This window comes from Chiloscyllium plagiosum, chromosome 17 (assembly GCF_004010195.1).
Source record: "Chiloscyllium plagiosum isolate BGI_BamShark_2017 chromosome 17, ASM401019v2, whole genome shotgun sequence".
NCBI classification, from domain to species: Eukaryota; Metazoa; Chordata; class Chondrichthyes; order Orectolobiformes; family Hemiscylliidae; genus Chiloscyllium; species Chiloscyllium plagiosum.
The window spans coordinates 60,092,274-60,108,171 of NC_057726.1; the positions used below are offsets into that span (position 1 = coordinate 60,092,274).

A 15,898-nucleotide genomic window follows, 5' to 3' on the forward strand; every position below is an offset into this window, starting at 1 on the left:
AACCTAATCTAATCTTAAAAAAGATTCTTTGTATCCTGAAAAGTACAAAACACCCCTTTGGAAAACCTCATAAAATGGATTAACTTCCTACGTCTGACATAACGAACTACTTCAGAACCTTTCCTGTCGAATATTGTTAACATTTAAATTGAAAACAGAAATTCTTTAAAATTCCCAGCAAGTCTGGCAGTATCTATGAGTAAAAAATTGAGTTAGTGTTTCGGGTCCAGTGATTTTTCTTCAGGAGTGATGATCGCTAGGAAAAGGATGTTTTTGGGGTGGGAGGAAGGGGGGAGAATAAATGATAGATGGAGATAAAACCCAAAGAAAGAGAAAAACAGTTGGACAGACAAAGGAGTAGTTAGAAGTCAGTCTGAGGGAAGCATTAGCTGCTAATGGTGACTGTTAGTGGCTGACAATGGGTAAAATATGGTAGCATGGAGGAAATCATGGGAAAGGTGCTCAAGCTGTAAAATTGTTGAACACGATAGTAAGTGCAGAAGGCTGCAGGGTTCCCAAGTGGAAAAATGAGGTGCTTTTCTTCCAGCTTGCAGTGAGTTTCTCTGGAGCACTGCAGCAAGCCTGAGACAGAGATGTTGACCAGTGATGTGTTGAAGTGGCAAGCAGTTGGAAGTTCAGAGTGTTTTTCACAGACAGAATCTAGGTGTTCTGCGAAGCAGTCTTAACCCTTGTTTGACATTGTTTCTGTTTGACATTGGGAACTTAGTTCAAGTTTCTGAAATCCCTATTACACAATAGCTCCAAATGCAACACCTGCCTCATGTTTAATCATTTCTTTCAAATGTTTTTAGCATTTATAATTAAATACCTCATTAAGATCATCCCTCTTTTCATTGTAATTCGCAATCTGTTTTCTCTCCATCTTTAATAGTTCATAGTGGCCATTAAATCATCTCTGCTCTTTCCTTGTGATGACTTAATATTCTCCTTGCATTACTCCCTTGGTGATCCCTCTTGAACTTTTAGGAAAAGTCAGTTAATAATAGAGTTTGAAATTTATTTTACCCACAATACATGCAATAAGGTCCTATTTTATCCTATTACAAAACATTTGAGAATTTGATGTAACCAGTTAGAATAACTGAAAAAACAACATCAAAGAAAAGGTATGAATTTTGCAGAAAGACCTCTTTTTGTTGTGTTTCTACAGGGAAAGTTTTAGGTTTACTTGTTACAAGCTCTTAGATTTGTATGGGGAACAAAACAAGTTGGTTTCATTAACCATATTTGGTGTAATAGCCTTATACTCCTCAATACTGTAGCTTTAGGTAGTTAATTGTGGATTTTCTATCCATGCTTTATTATTTTGGCAAAGATTAATGGCCAAGAGCCAATCTTTCAACAAAGTGCATTTGGAGTTGGGTGGAGTAGGATTGGTAGTCGCTGCATGAGCTGTTGAAAGTTGAGAATTTTTTCACATTTTGGCTGAGATTTCCTGGGGAATAAAATTTCATTTTGCACCAATAATAAATTCTGAGTTGTGGGCCATGGAAAAAAAAATTCTTCATGTAAAACTCCTCTGTAAGAAGCACAGATGGCTGTCTCAGTGACACAATAAATAATGGACAATCTCAGAGGCATTAAAAAAAAATATGCTAAATAACATGAAAAGAAAATGATTACATTCTTCCTTCAAAACATATAGACATTAGATACAAGTCAATAAATCTTATCTGAGAGAATCCTTTATTTATAAAAATGCTTTTCTTCTGAGGACCAGAAAAAAGGTTGTTCATGTTTTGTACTTTACTTGCCATGTTTAACTTCATCAAAAAGAACATCAATTAAAAATATTCTTCTGCAGTTACCCCATATCTGATCAAGATGATGCAGGCAGTGAAATAACTCCACAGAAGCAGGTATCCCACTACCAAGTCACCCTTTATTTACATGTGGAAACTCCTTAACAGTAATCCAGCTGTCTCAGAGCCAGTTCTCAGAGTGAATAGAACGCCTGACACTCCTGTTTATTTTTTTTTCCTAAGTGCGGTAGTGCTTATTTTTTCCCCAGCACCCATGGTGTGTGTGTGCAGGTGTGAGACACAGTGAAAGACACAAAGTGCATGAATATTTATTCAATTTCCACCACCAGGAAGATAGGAAAACACCCGAGTGGCCAGTGACAAACACTGCCCTTCACATAAAAGGACAATGCTGTGTGATCAAAACAGTGAAGGGGAGGGTAGGGACTAAATCAAAATAGAGTTGGAGGGAGGAATGATGCACTCCACTCCCTGCTGACACTCCTGTTTATATTTTTTTTTTTTCTTTTTTATCAAAACAGTGAAGGAGTGGGTAGGGACTAAATCAAAATAGAGTTGGAGGGAGGAATGATGCACTCCACTCCCTGCTGACACTCCTGTTTATAACTGTCAGCTTGGGGTCCCTGATTGGACCAGATTCACAGCTTCAATAAAGGAACACACATTCTGTGAGGTCCACCTGACTAACCTCATTCCAATCACTGAGTATAAGGACATAGACTTTTTTCTCGTAGTTCATCCTGGTGTGCTTTAGCGCGGGGTCAGATTCTTCCAAATCTGCCTCTGATACATGTGGTGTGTAATGCACAGCAGCTTGTCTCTTGCGCCTGGAACAGCTCTAAAGAAATTCATCTTTTCAAGTGGCAAAGGCATCGAGTTGGCAACATCTGCCATGTCCATCTCAGATTCAGGGATACTGGAAATGCTTGATAGAGACAAAGAACCCACAGGTTCCAGAACAATCAGAAAGGCAGTTGAGGAGTCGGGCACATTTTGCTCCAGCACCAATTGCGAGTGTGCAGCTTTCATATTGTCCACATGCTTGTTTGGGAATGCTGCACTTACCCAAAGTTTACTCATTACTAGACCTGACCTAACATTGGAGAAAGGGAGCACTGCAGATGCTGGAGATCAGAGTCAAAAAGTGTGGCACTGGAAAAGCACAGCCGGTCAGGCAGCATCCGAGGAGCAGAAGAGTTTTGAGCATAAGCTCTTCATCAAGAATATTGGGGGGTGCGGTGCCGAAAAAGCGCTGAGAGATAAATGTCTGGGGGGGAAGATGGACAAGTAGGACAGAACAAGAGAGCAGTGCTGAATTGGAAGGTTGGATCTGGGATAAGGCTGGGGGGACGGGGGATGAGGAAACTGGTGAAATCAACATTGATTCCATGTGGTTGGAGTGTCCCGAGGCCAAAGATGAGGTGTTCTTCCTCCAGTCGTCGGGTGGCAAGGATTTGGCGGTGGAGAAGGCCCAGGGCTTGCATGTCCCGGCAGTGGGAAGGGGCGTTGAAGTGATCAGCCACAGAGCGGTGAGTTGTTTAGTGTGTGTGTCCTGGAGATGTTCTCTGAAACGTACTGCTAGTTAGCATCCTATCTACCCAATGTTGAGGAGACCACATCGCGAGCAAGGGACACAGTAGGCGAGGTGTTTGGATATGCAGGGAAATCTCTGTTGGATGTGGAAGGATCATTTGGGGCCTTGAATGGAGGTGAGGGGAGAGTTGTCAGTGACAAGGGAACCTGCTGGGTGTGGAGGTGTGTTGGTGGGGGGCTGTGGATCTAAGAAGGGAGTTCTGGAGGGAATGGTCTCTGCGGAATGCTGAAAGGCGTGGGGAGGGAAATACATCTCCGATGGTGGGGTCTGACTGTGGTGGAAATGGTGGATGATGATGCATTTGTGGGGTGAAAGGTGAGGACTAGGGGGCTTCTGTCTTTGTTCCAATTGGAGGGGTGACGTTCAAGGGTGGAGGTGCAAGAAGTGGAGGAGATGCACTGGAGGGCATTATTGACCATGTGGAAGAAGAAATTGTCCTTGCAGTAGGAGACCATCTAGGATATTCTGTGATGGAATTGGTCCTCCTGGGAGCAGATGCTGTGGAGGCAGGGAATTTGGAGTAAAGGATAGCACTTTTACAGGAGACAGGGTGGGAGAAGGTGTAGACCAGTCGGCTGTGGAAATCGGTGAGTTTGAAGTAGATGTCTATGTTGAGTCAGTCGCCGGACATGGAGATGGAGAGGACCAGGAAGGAGAGGGCGGTGTCCAAAATGGTCCAGGTGAACTTGAGGTCAGGGTGGAAGGTGTTTCTGAAGTTGATGAACTGTATAGCCTCCTTGTCAAAGCACGAGGTGGTGCCAATACAGTCGTCGATATCGCGGAGGAAAAGGTGCTGGTGTAACTGTGGAAGATGGACTGTTCCATGTACCCTACAAAGAGGCAACCTCCGACCTCATAGTCCGCACCACTCTGTTCTATCTCTTATCTAAAGTTCACAAACTTGACTGGCCCTGTTGACCCATTGTCTCCACCTGCTCCCGCCCCACCAAACTTATCTCGGAATACCTTGACATCGTCCTGTCCCCTTTGGTCCAGGATCTCCCCTCATGCATTCAGGACACCACCTATGCCCTCCACCTCATCCATGACCTTCGGTTCCCCGGTCCCCAATGCCTCATAATCACCATGGATAGCCAGTCCTTGTACATGTCCATCCACCATGACAAAGACCTCCAAGCCCTCCGTTTTTTCTTCTCCCACCGACCCAAGAGGACCCTTCCACCATGAAAAATATTCACAAGTCAGGATGGTGAGCAGCTTGCATGGGAACTTAACAAATGATAGTGTGTTCATGTATCAGCTGTTCTTGTCCTTTTAGATGGTAGTGATCATGGGTTTGGAAGATGATGTCTAAGGAGCTTTGGTAAAATCTTTCATTGCAACTTGTAGATGGGTATACACTGCAGCCACTGAATGCTTGTGATAGAAGGAGTGAATGTTTATGGACGTTGTGCCAATCAAGCAAACTGCTTTGTCCTGGATGCTATCAAGCTTGTTGAGTGTTAATGGAACTGCATTCACCTAGGCAAATGGGGACTATTCCATCATATTCATGACTTGTGCTTTGTATATAATAAGTAGGTTTCGGGGAATCAGGTGAGTCTGTCACTGCAGGATTTGTAACCTCTGAATTGCTTTCATAATCACAGTACTTAAATAGGTAGTCCAGTTCAGTTTCTGGGCAGTGGTAACTTCTACAATATAGGAAATTCAGCTTGAGAGAACAAAGTGCAACACATTCAGAGGAAGACAGGTTGGAGTTGGTAAGGAGAGCAGAGAATGAAACATATTAAACTTGCATTCAAATAGAGCTGTTCATTAGCAATCCTTGATGCCAATTCTATTTTATCTTAGATGTAAATAGGTAGCTTACAACATAATTGTTTATACACCATAACTATAACTCCTTTCTGTGACATTGGAAACCAAGAGTCTACTCATTGTAAACTCAGTACCTGCTGCCATTGTCTCCACTCATAAATATCTCCCACTTTGTTTCCAATAAAACAATCTAAGCCTGCGTTTGATCTCTAACAATAAAACCACTCAGGCGCTTACTGTCGAACAGTTTTCAGAACAAATCACATGACTCACTTACATTGGAACAGGACTTTATGTAATGCTTGGAGTTCACTGGGAAGATTACTGCAGGGGAACAGATTAGTCCCCAGCTGTAAAACCAGTTGGCAGTGCAGCAGTCGAAATCTGGCTGCCCACAGCAATAATTTGGGATAGTCAGTTTTGCTCTAGAGGGCTTTGTAGTTCCAATCACACCAGAATTATGTATTGCCCTCTGCTGGGACCCCAAGGCTATTACTGACCTGGATCTTGAAACACATGTATGTCAAAGAATTTTAAATGGGTCAGTCTAGCAGATGTTGAGGCTTCACATTTAGAGATTGAAAGGGTAAGGCTAAAGGGATAATGTAGCCCTAATGAGGACAGGAGACCCCAAAGAAAGAATCCACACCTTCACACTCAACAACAGCCGATGCATTGAAAAATGCTAGGCTATTCATCTTCCCCTGCTTTCTCCCACAGACTCAAAATTTATGACAGAACTGTATTGAGCTACTAAAAAGTCAGTTTATTGTCACTTAAAGGCTTCAAAAGGTCTAAAGAAGGACAAGCTGCCTGACATCTTTCTTGCCTCTGTCATTTGAAGCCAAGGTAGATAGGAATGCTGCGTGCTGACAGCCTGCTTTATATGCCCTCCAAGCCCACTTCCAGATACTTAAGGTTGTGAAAATTATATCTTCCTTTCCATTGTTGAAGTGGTGGCCTATTCCATGTTTCAACATCTGGTGACTAAAGCCTTGGCTTCTATTGTGGCACAGTGTACAGAAGCCACCTAACACTTGAATTCTACAGTAGAATTGCAGACTGAGGCTATAAGATTGGAATATGTTGCCATGCAATCCTTGCTTGTTGCAGTGCTGCTACCATCATGACTCTCAACGTCAGTGCTTCAAGGCTTTCCTTGATGGCTTTCAAGGCAGTCCAGTAACCTATCCCCTTGCAGATTACTAAGATTGCTGACATCATCTTGGAGAAAGTGGCTGTTGCTTTGAAGTACACAGATCCACTATTCTCTCTCAGAAGGACAGCATTCTTGATCCTATTACTACTGCTTTTCTAGTAGTACTGATGTCCCTTAGCCAGCCCGTCCAGATTGCTTCACCCAAGCTAATGTGATGCAGTTTGAAGCCAGGCTGTTACGGCCCACAGCTGTTCAAGGCTGTTCTGTAAGGCCATCTGCAGTATCTCGTATGAAAGTCAGCAGCCTTCTACCAGCCATATTTGGATAGCACTTTGTGAGGCATCCTCAGACTTTACTGAACTCCTTGGAAAAAACAGCATCACTCCCTTCTGACTTACAACAATATTTGAGAGATTCTCCAACAGCACAGTAAGAATTGCTTCCACTAAAAGTCAAAAATACCTCACCTGAAAGTCCCACGATAATACAGGAAATCGATAATGACAGATTGTCTACCAAAACAGCATTAGATTTTGAGTGATGTTCCATACAATTTGTTCACTCTGAATGCCTCTAGTGTAAGCATGACAACAATTGGCCCTTGAAGCATGAGAATAAGAAAGGGTCTCACCAGAAGTACCAGAAAGGAATCTGTCATCAGTTTGAGAATCTTTAGATTCTTGAAGCACTGACATGAGCAGCAGTTTCGAGACCAATCCTGCTATTCTATTATTTTACATTTAGCACTTTCTAACTTAAATGTTAAAAGCATTTTTACTAAGTAAATGTACTATGTTGCTTCCTCAAACTTAAATATGTTTTATATTTAATAAAAAGGTTACTTGAGGGAACATAGGAATTAAGAGTTAGGGTAAGTCTTTCAACACTGAGCCTGCTCAAAGCCTACTGCTGTTCAATAATATCATAGTTGATGTGGTTGCCGTCTCAACATCATCTTCCTGTCTTGACTGTAAAATCCTTTGAACTATTATTGTTATAGTTGGGAAAATGTGATGACTCAGGAATTTAACACCAAATCATAAAGTCTCTCCTAAACGGAGACAGAGAGGGTTCATTTTACATTGGCCTTTAAAGATGTATATGTATGTATATTTTCCTGCTATTTTGAATTATCTCCCCTTTTAGGTGATGTACAAAAGCATACATGTCATTCACAGCTCTGTACCCCGATTGCTGCCTCATTTAAGAGCCACTTGCAGCTTTGGTTCAAGCAATGTAAGAAACAGGTTATGAAGTATGGACAGAATCCTTACCAAGAACAGTTGGTCTTCTAGTACAGTTGTAGCAGAAAGTGAATCTGAGAATTTCCAAGTCAAAAATAAGACCTATAAGTCAAAGTCATTATCTTTATCAAAGATTGTCTTTCTTTCAAAGTATGCCAGCCTGCAAACAACCAAAGCCACAACTGTTCTGCCTGAATGACATGTTTCCTCCTCCCTTCCCCTCCAACTCACCTGGTAGCCGTCAGTTGAGATCATGTTTTCTTTTACTGCAGTACTTTTTCTAATATTATTTCAGCCTTTTCGGCATCTTATGATTTTATTCTGAGGTTTTACTTGGATGTTTGCTGAATCTGTGGTCTGTTAATGCACATTGAGCATGAGCGAAACAAGCAGACTTGAATGATGGCATCAGCAGATGGACTTATTTTTGTTCGACATGACTAACAATGATTATGATGGTTTTGATAGAAACGTTGTTACACATTGTCATTGCCATTCTGTTGATTAAACAGTCATTCCTCCGTATCAGCAAGGTTTCTGTTTCTGAGAACCCCCATGAATGATGAAATTCGTGAGTGCAGAGCTCATTAAAAATAGGTTAAAAATAGTTCAAAATCACAGATAAGCGATTTTTGCCCATAGTGTTGGTTTTTGGTGGTTTTTTTTGGCACAGATAGGCCAAAAAATTCATGATTTTGCAGATACAGAGGATTTACTGTAATGAATGTCTGTTAAGATGTTAAGGCTCATTTATGATTAATCCACCACTCTATCCATTTGTCAAACTGATTTTAATCACTGTTCTGGTGCAAGTATGTACATGATTGAATTAATTAGATCGTACACCAGTCTGTTTGTTTATATTTTAGTCTTGGCTACAGACGTATGGATACATTCCTCAAGGTGGCCTACGAATGTCCACGATGAGATCAGCGCAGACACTCTCCAATGCCATTGCTAACATGCAGAGGTTCTACGGAATTCAAGTAACAGGGGAACTGGATGAAAACACAAAACTGTAAGAGCTTGCTTGAAAATAATTCAGTCTTAGACCAGTCTCTGATCAACACCCAGATATGTGCCACCCTCAATACAACATAATAATACAAGATGTTTGATCTGTAGTAAACTAATTGCCAAATGGCTCAATATATTGAACTCCCACCATATTATATTTTTGCTTCACAACATATAATTTTTATTCTTTCATGAGGTATAAGCAGCATTGACAAAACCAGCGTTCATTGCATATGCCTTATTTACCTTGATAAAGTGATGGTGAGTTGCATCCTTGAACTACTGCAGTCCATCTGGTGAAGGTACACTATAGTACTGTTCAGAAGGGAACCCAAGGTTTTTGAGACAGAAACAGTGAAGGGACAATGATATATTTATAGGGGAGGATTGTTTCTAGCTTGGAAGGAAACTTTCAGGTGATGATGTACCTATGCATTGGCTACTCTTGTCCTTCTGGATTGCAGAGGTCTTGGGATTGGATGGTGCTTCCCATCTCCAAGATCACCACCAGGACCAGAAGATGCCTACCATGGTCTCCTGCTTCACAGATGACACAGTGCCCCATCACTTCATCAATTTTGGGAATGTTTGTATCGGAGGAAGAATTTGATAATTCTGAAAGCATGCTTTTTGACATGCAGTTTCATTATTCAGTAGGAATTCCTGCAGCTTTATTTTTAACTGATTAATTGTAATCAACTTAGTTCCCTACAATGCGTTTTAAAGCTGTGTCTTCTATTCTGTTTGTACTGCATGAGTAAAGTAGACTGGCTACAATTGCATTGTTTATGGCTCCCAGCAATTTACAAAAAGGTAATATCTGCATTTCTTCTGAATGTTACCGATACAAAATCAATGTTCTCATCTTTCGATACCTTGTTGTAGGATATCTGTTTCTATTATTACAAGATTGGATGTTGTAGTTTACTTCTTGAAGATGCTCCCAGGTCCAACAGTTACTAAGTGAAATGAGTAAGCAGAGACTGGTGAATTGCTTTACAATAATTTTGATCAGTTAATATTTATTGCACATAATTGTAGTGAATGCTGGTTGAAATGTGCACTGATTCTGCAGTTGTCATGGCACATTGTGTTAATGTGATAGATTATTCAAATGAAATATTATCACAAACGGCTAATTGCTGCCCAGGAAAAAGATGAGATGCTTCTAGATATTGTTTCAGAGATTGAAATGGACTCTAACTTTATTGGAACTTCTGCCATTTTCCAGCCTTCCTGTTCTCCAAGTGTGTTGTGCACAGACTTAACATAAGTGTTTGTTAAAATAACTTTATGTTGAAGTGCCTGCTTTGACTTTGTATATCAAAGATGAATGTCTGCAGACTCTGCAGTTATTTGCTTTGTTATTATGAGTAATGTATACCCTTGCTAAGCTTATTTTTTAAAAATTTGTTCATGGGTTGCGTTACTGGCTAGACCAATATTTATTGCCCTTCCCTAATGCTCTGGAGAACGTTGTGGAGAGCTGCCTTCTTACACTACTGCAGTCTTTGAGGTGTAGGGCCACCCACAGTGCAGCTAGAGAGAGAGTTCCAGGATTTAGACCCACTAACATTGAAGGATTGGTAGTACACTTTCAAGTCGGGATACCCTATGGTTTTGAGGGGATCTTGTAGGTGGTGTTCCCATGCATTTTCTGTCCTCATCCTTCTAAAAGATAGAGCTTGCAGGTTTGAACATGCTGTTGGAGCTTGGAGCTGTTTGGTGACTTGATGCAGTGCATCTTGTAGATGGTGCACATTGCTGTCACTGTGCATCATAGTTGAAAGGAGTGCTGAAAGTGGTGGATGGTGTGCCAAGTGGATTGCTTTATCCACTTTATATGGTGTCAAGCTTCTTCAGTGTTATTGGAGCTGCATTTATCCAGGCAAGTGGAGAGTATCTCAACTCACTCCTGACTTAACGCCTTTTAGATGGTGTGCAGGCATTGAGTTGCTTACCGCAGAATTCCTAACTTCTGACCTGTTCTTGTAGCCATAGTATATCTTGTCCAGCCAGTTTTTGATCAATGGTGACCCCCAAGATGTTGATAGTGGGAATTAAACAGTGGTACTGCCAATGAACCTCAAGGTGTCATGGTTACCATTCTCTCTGCAAGTCTATGTCTAGTGGTGTACTACACAGTTATGTACATTAATGATCTAGACATGAATGTAGGAGATATGATCTGTAAGTTCTTAGATGACAGAAACAGGGAAGAAAACCTTAGACTATAGGATGATATAGATGGGTTGGCCAGATGAGTGGCAAATAGAATTTAATCCTCAGAGCAAAAGGGAGATGCTGAATAGGCTGGGGTTGTTTTCCCTGGAGCGTCAGAAGCTGAGGGGTAACCTTATCGAGGTTTATAAAATCATGAGGAGCATGGATAGAATAAACAGACAAGGTCTTTCACCTGGGGCGATGGAGTCCAGAACTAGAGGGCATAGGTTCAAGGTGAGAAGGGAAAGATATAAAAGGGACATAAGGGGCAACTGTTTCGTGCAGAGGGTGGTGTGCGTATGGAGTAAACTGCCAGAGGAAGTGGTGGAGGCTGGTACAATTACAGCATTTAACAGGCATTTGGATGGATACATGAATAGGAAGAGTTTTGAGGGATATGGCCCAAATGCTGGCCAATGGGACTAGATTAGGTTAGGATATCTGGGCAGCATAGACAAGTTGGACCAAAGGGTCTGTTTCCATCCTGTATATCTCTATGGCTATGCGAGGTGCTGTTTTTTGGGAAAGCAAATCTTCGCAGGACTTATACACTTAATGGTAAGGTCCTAGGGAGTGTTGCTGAACAAAGAGATCTTGGAGTGCAGGTTCATAGCTCTTTGAAAGTGGAGTCCCAGGTAGATAGAATAGTGAAGAGGGCATTTGGTATGCTTTCCTTTATTGGTCAGAGTATTGAGTACAGATGTTGGGAGGTCATGTTGCGGTTGTACAGACAATTGGTTAGGCCACTGTTGGAATATTGCGGGCAGTTCTGGTCTCCTTCCTATCGGAAAGATGTTGTGAAACTTGAAAGGATTCAGAAAAGATTTACAAGGATGTTGCCAGGGTTGGAGGATCTGAGCTACAGGGAGAGCCTGAACAGTGCCAGAGGATGTGGTGGAGGCTGGTACAATTGCAACATTTAAAAGGCATCTGAATAGGTATATGAATAGGAAGGGTTTGGAGGGATATGGGCTGGGTGCTGGCAGGTGGGAGTAGATTGGGTTGGGATATCTGGTCAGCATGGGCGGGTTGGACCAAAGGGTCTGTTTCCGTGCTGTACATCTCTACGACTCTATGTGAGGCGATGCATTTTGAAAAGACTGACAAGGCAAGGGAATACACATTGAATGTTAGGACACTTGGAAGCACATAGGATCAGGATAATCTTCATCTACTTGAAGGCAGTAAACAGATAGATAAGGTAGTGAAGAAGGCATCCAGGCTGCTTGCCTTCATTAATCAAGGCATTGAATATAGAAACAAAGATGTTATGATGAAGCTGTATGTAATATTAGTTAGGCCACACTTGGCATGCTGTCAGCAATTCTGTTTACCACGGTAAAGGAAAGGTGTGATTGCACTCGAGAGGGTGCACAAAAGGTTCAACAGGATGTTGCCTGGGCTGGCGGGATTTAACAATGAAGCAAAACTAAAGAGGGCTTGGATTGTTTTCCTCAGAACTGAGAAGACTGATTGGGCATCTTATTGAGGTGCACAAAGTTCGGTGGTGGGGAGGGGGAGCGGGAGGGGTGACATAGACAGGATAGGTCATAGATTCATAGAGATGTGCAGCATGGAAACAGACCCTTTGGTTCAACTCGTCCATGCCGACCAGATATCCTAAATTAATCTCGTCCCATTTGCCAGCATTTGGCCCATATCCCTCTAAATCTTTCCTATTCAAATACCCATCCAGATACCTTTGAATTGTTGTAATTGTACCAGCCTCCATCACTTCCTCGGGCAGTTCATTCCAAATACGCACCATCCTCTGCATGAAAAAGTTGCCCCTTAGATCTCTTTTAAATCTTTCCCCTCTCACCCTAAACCAATGCCCACTAATTCTGGACTCCCCAAATCCAGGGAAAAGACCTTTACTTTTACCCTAACCATGCCCCTCATGATTTTACAAACCTTTCTCCTTTAGTAGAGGGATCTGTAACCAGGGGCATAGTTTTAAGATAAGGAGCAGGAAGCTTAGAGGGGATTTTAGGAAAAATATTTTTCAGTCAGATGGTTGTAGATACCTGGAACTCACTCCCTACAAGATGGTAGAGGCGGGAATCCTTATGACATTTAAGAACTATTCAGAATACTATAATATACAAGGCTATGGACCAAGACCTGGAAAAAAGGATTAGAAAAGCTGAATGCTTGATGACCAGTGTGAGTATGAAGGGTCTTTCTGTGCTTTAGGACTCTGTGACTGTTTCTGTGTCTGAAAAGTCGGGAATTGTGTTGTGTATTGTGTTACCTTCAGTGAATAGCCCCACTTCTGGCCTTTATGATCTTAATGAAGGAGCTGAACAGGGATTGGGCTGAACTCACTAACCCGAGGAATGCCTGCAGTGATGTCCTGGGGCTGTTAATATCATTGGTTTAGTTTGTATTTAGTTAGCTTTTGATTTTTTAAAATTTTAAACTTTAAACATGAAGTGAATTTACAAGATAAAACAAGAAATGTTTCAAATGAATGCAACATTTTTCAAAATCACGCATTCAACATTAATATCAAGAACTGCCAGATCAAAGCATAACATGGTGAAGATATCAAAGCGCACTTTCTGTTCCCAGTCTCAGATAACTTTGTTTGGTCAGACAGGAAGATTTGCTGTTCCATTTCAACCTCTGTCAGCACCATGAGGTGCTTTTTCTCCGCTTCCCATCATCTCTCACACCCACTGTCACCTCCCACCCTACTGCATAGCACCACCTGTTTTATTATATGGAAATATCAGTAAAACGAGAGATCCTAAGGCAGCAGGAGTCTGTCTTTTCTGGAAAATTTTGGAGCAAATTTAGTATTAAATCTTATCAGAAATCCCTTGGCCCATGTACAGTCTGTCTTGAAAGTAAAACAAAATTCCAAATACAACTCAGCTTTTTTCAAAAGCTTATTGCTCCCTTTACTAATGTTACAGCAAGTGTTTGGTGTAGTATCAGCTACTTTTGCACCCACGAGGTTGTGAGCGCCATCTGTTTTGTAGGAGTGCTGTCAGAAATCTCCCCTGCATGCATTATGACCCCCCAATATGGGGAAGTAGATTAGGGCATCAGCTGGAGATCCAATCCATAACCTTACCAGTGGTGAGTTCAAGCCTTTGAAGAAATAACCCAGAGGGAAATCTAATTCAAAGTATTTAAGTTTCAATTGTAAGCATGTTCAGTTGCTGTCAGGTTTTCTAGAAAGCTTTAATCTTATCAGTGTGGGCAAACCCAGTTAGGAATGGAAAGCATATTCAGGGTGGCCTGAACAAACAAGCAGCATCATCAATAATGGTCGAGAACAGGATGTAGGTTTCACTTCAACTTTTATTTTGATAACCCCTGCCAGGTGGATGAAGAAACCCCGCTGTGGTGTTCCTGACAACTTTGGTACAGAAATCAAGACAAATCTGCGTCGTAAACGGTATGCCCTCACAGGACAAAAGTGGAACCGGGAACGTGTCACATTCAGGTAAACAATTCAAACAACCCTAAAACCTCATTCATATGTTATGGTGTTCTGTTTGTTTGTGTATTGCTACATCTGTTTATAGTGTGAGTCTGTCTACAATTAACTCTTTTTAAAATGTGTACTCTATCTGAGCATGAGGCATCATTTTTTTAAGTTTGATTTATGTGCACAATATCTTTCTTCAAAACTTATGCTAAGAAGTGCAGTTCCAAATTAATGTTGTTACTATTTCTTCACACAGTATTCAGAACTATACACCCAAAGTGGGGGAACATAAGTCATACCAGGCCATCCGGAAGGCTTTTTCAGTCTGGCAGAAAGCTACACCATTAATCTTTGAAGAGATTCCTTATTACGATATTCGATATGGCCGCAGGAAGAATGCAGACATCGTGGTCTTCTTTGCCTCTGGTTTCCATGGGGACAGTTCCCCATTCGATGGTGAGGGTGGTTTCCTTGCTCATGCCTATTTCCCTGGCCCTGGAATGGGTGGCGACACACATTTTGATTCAGATGAGCCCTGGACACTGGATAACATTGACCTTCAGGGTAAGAGTTTTTTTTTGTTTCTCTCTCAGATGCGAAAGAAAATAGTGAACAATAAATGGGCTTTGTGATAGCCCCTATAAGGCCCATGGGGAATTCTAATTAATCTCCTTGTGGAAAACGTTGGATATGAGTTCCCTTGGTAACTGGTGATGGCTTGGTTAGTTGGAACTCATCTCTTGAGCCCTTTATAATCAAAAACATTTTAAAACAATAAAACAGACCTAGGGGGAACCCATCTTGTGGCAAAGTGGTAAAATCCCTACCCATGGATTATGAGGCCTGCCTTCAAGTCCTACCTGTTTCAGAGATGTGTAATAATATCTATGAGCAGAAAAATAGGTTAAATAGAAAACAAAATCACTCAATATTTGCATTGCCCATATTGAGCTTTGCTTTTAAATACTGAGTTGGATGCACACGTGTACTTGGGGGCCCTCTTTTAATGCAGTGGTAGTGATCCTGCCCCTGGACCTGAGAGGCCTGTGTAGTCACCTCTGCACATAAATTATTCAATTGGAAACATATGTGATTTACTGGCAGTGGTTAATAAAAGGTTTAGTTATGTGTAAGAGCATTTCTGGACATAAAAATTAAAAACTGCAGACCCAGGGGTGGATGTGCAGAACTATCTGTCCCATGCTGGGATAGGTCTATGTAGACCATGAGGAGTGACTGAATTTTGGTATTCAACAATAAATCGTGTTCTTTTCCAGTCCAGTTTCCTGAGTTATCACAGGCTTGAGGTTCGATCATCCTTTTTCCCTCAGCTTTTGCACAAATTAACTCCTCATCCTCAGTGATTTCAATCTCAATTTTAGCTTCTGTGGCCTTCTATCTTTTGAATTAGCTACAATTATGGTCCTCCTTAACTCTTGCCTCTTGCGTAAATTCTCTTATCTTATTCTTGGACAACCTGTTGACCTGCAATCCATAAAGTCTATTGATTTACATCTCTCCATAATAGAACCATCTCCAACCACTTTTGTTTTCTTTTACCACATTTTAACCTGTGGTTGTCAACTCTGGTTTGCTGTATTATGATGAACTCCATGAGCCAACATTCGATTCCAAGAAGCTGATAAATTAAAA

General features: G+C 41.5%; 1 protein-coding gene across 1 annotated transcript in view; it reads left to right on the top strand.

The window, feature by feature from the left end:
* LOC122558630 (matrix metalloproteinase-15-like) overlaps positions 1–15,898 on the top strand; it is an 80,658-nt gene that overhangs the window by 46,014 nt on the left and 18,746 nt on the right. The window contains exons 2-4 of the mRNA XM_043707427.1: positions 8,433–8,581; positions 14,138–14,260; positions 14,502–14,809. Of these exons, the coding sequence (XP_043563362.1) occupies positions 8,433–8,581; positions 14,138–14,260; positions 14,502–14,809 (580 nt within the window). The remainder of the gene's footprint in view (positions 1–8,432; positions 8,582–14,137; positions 14,261–14,501; positions 14,810–15,898) is intronic.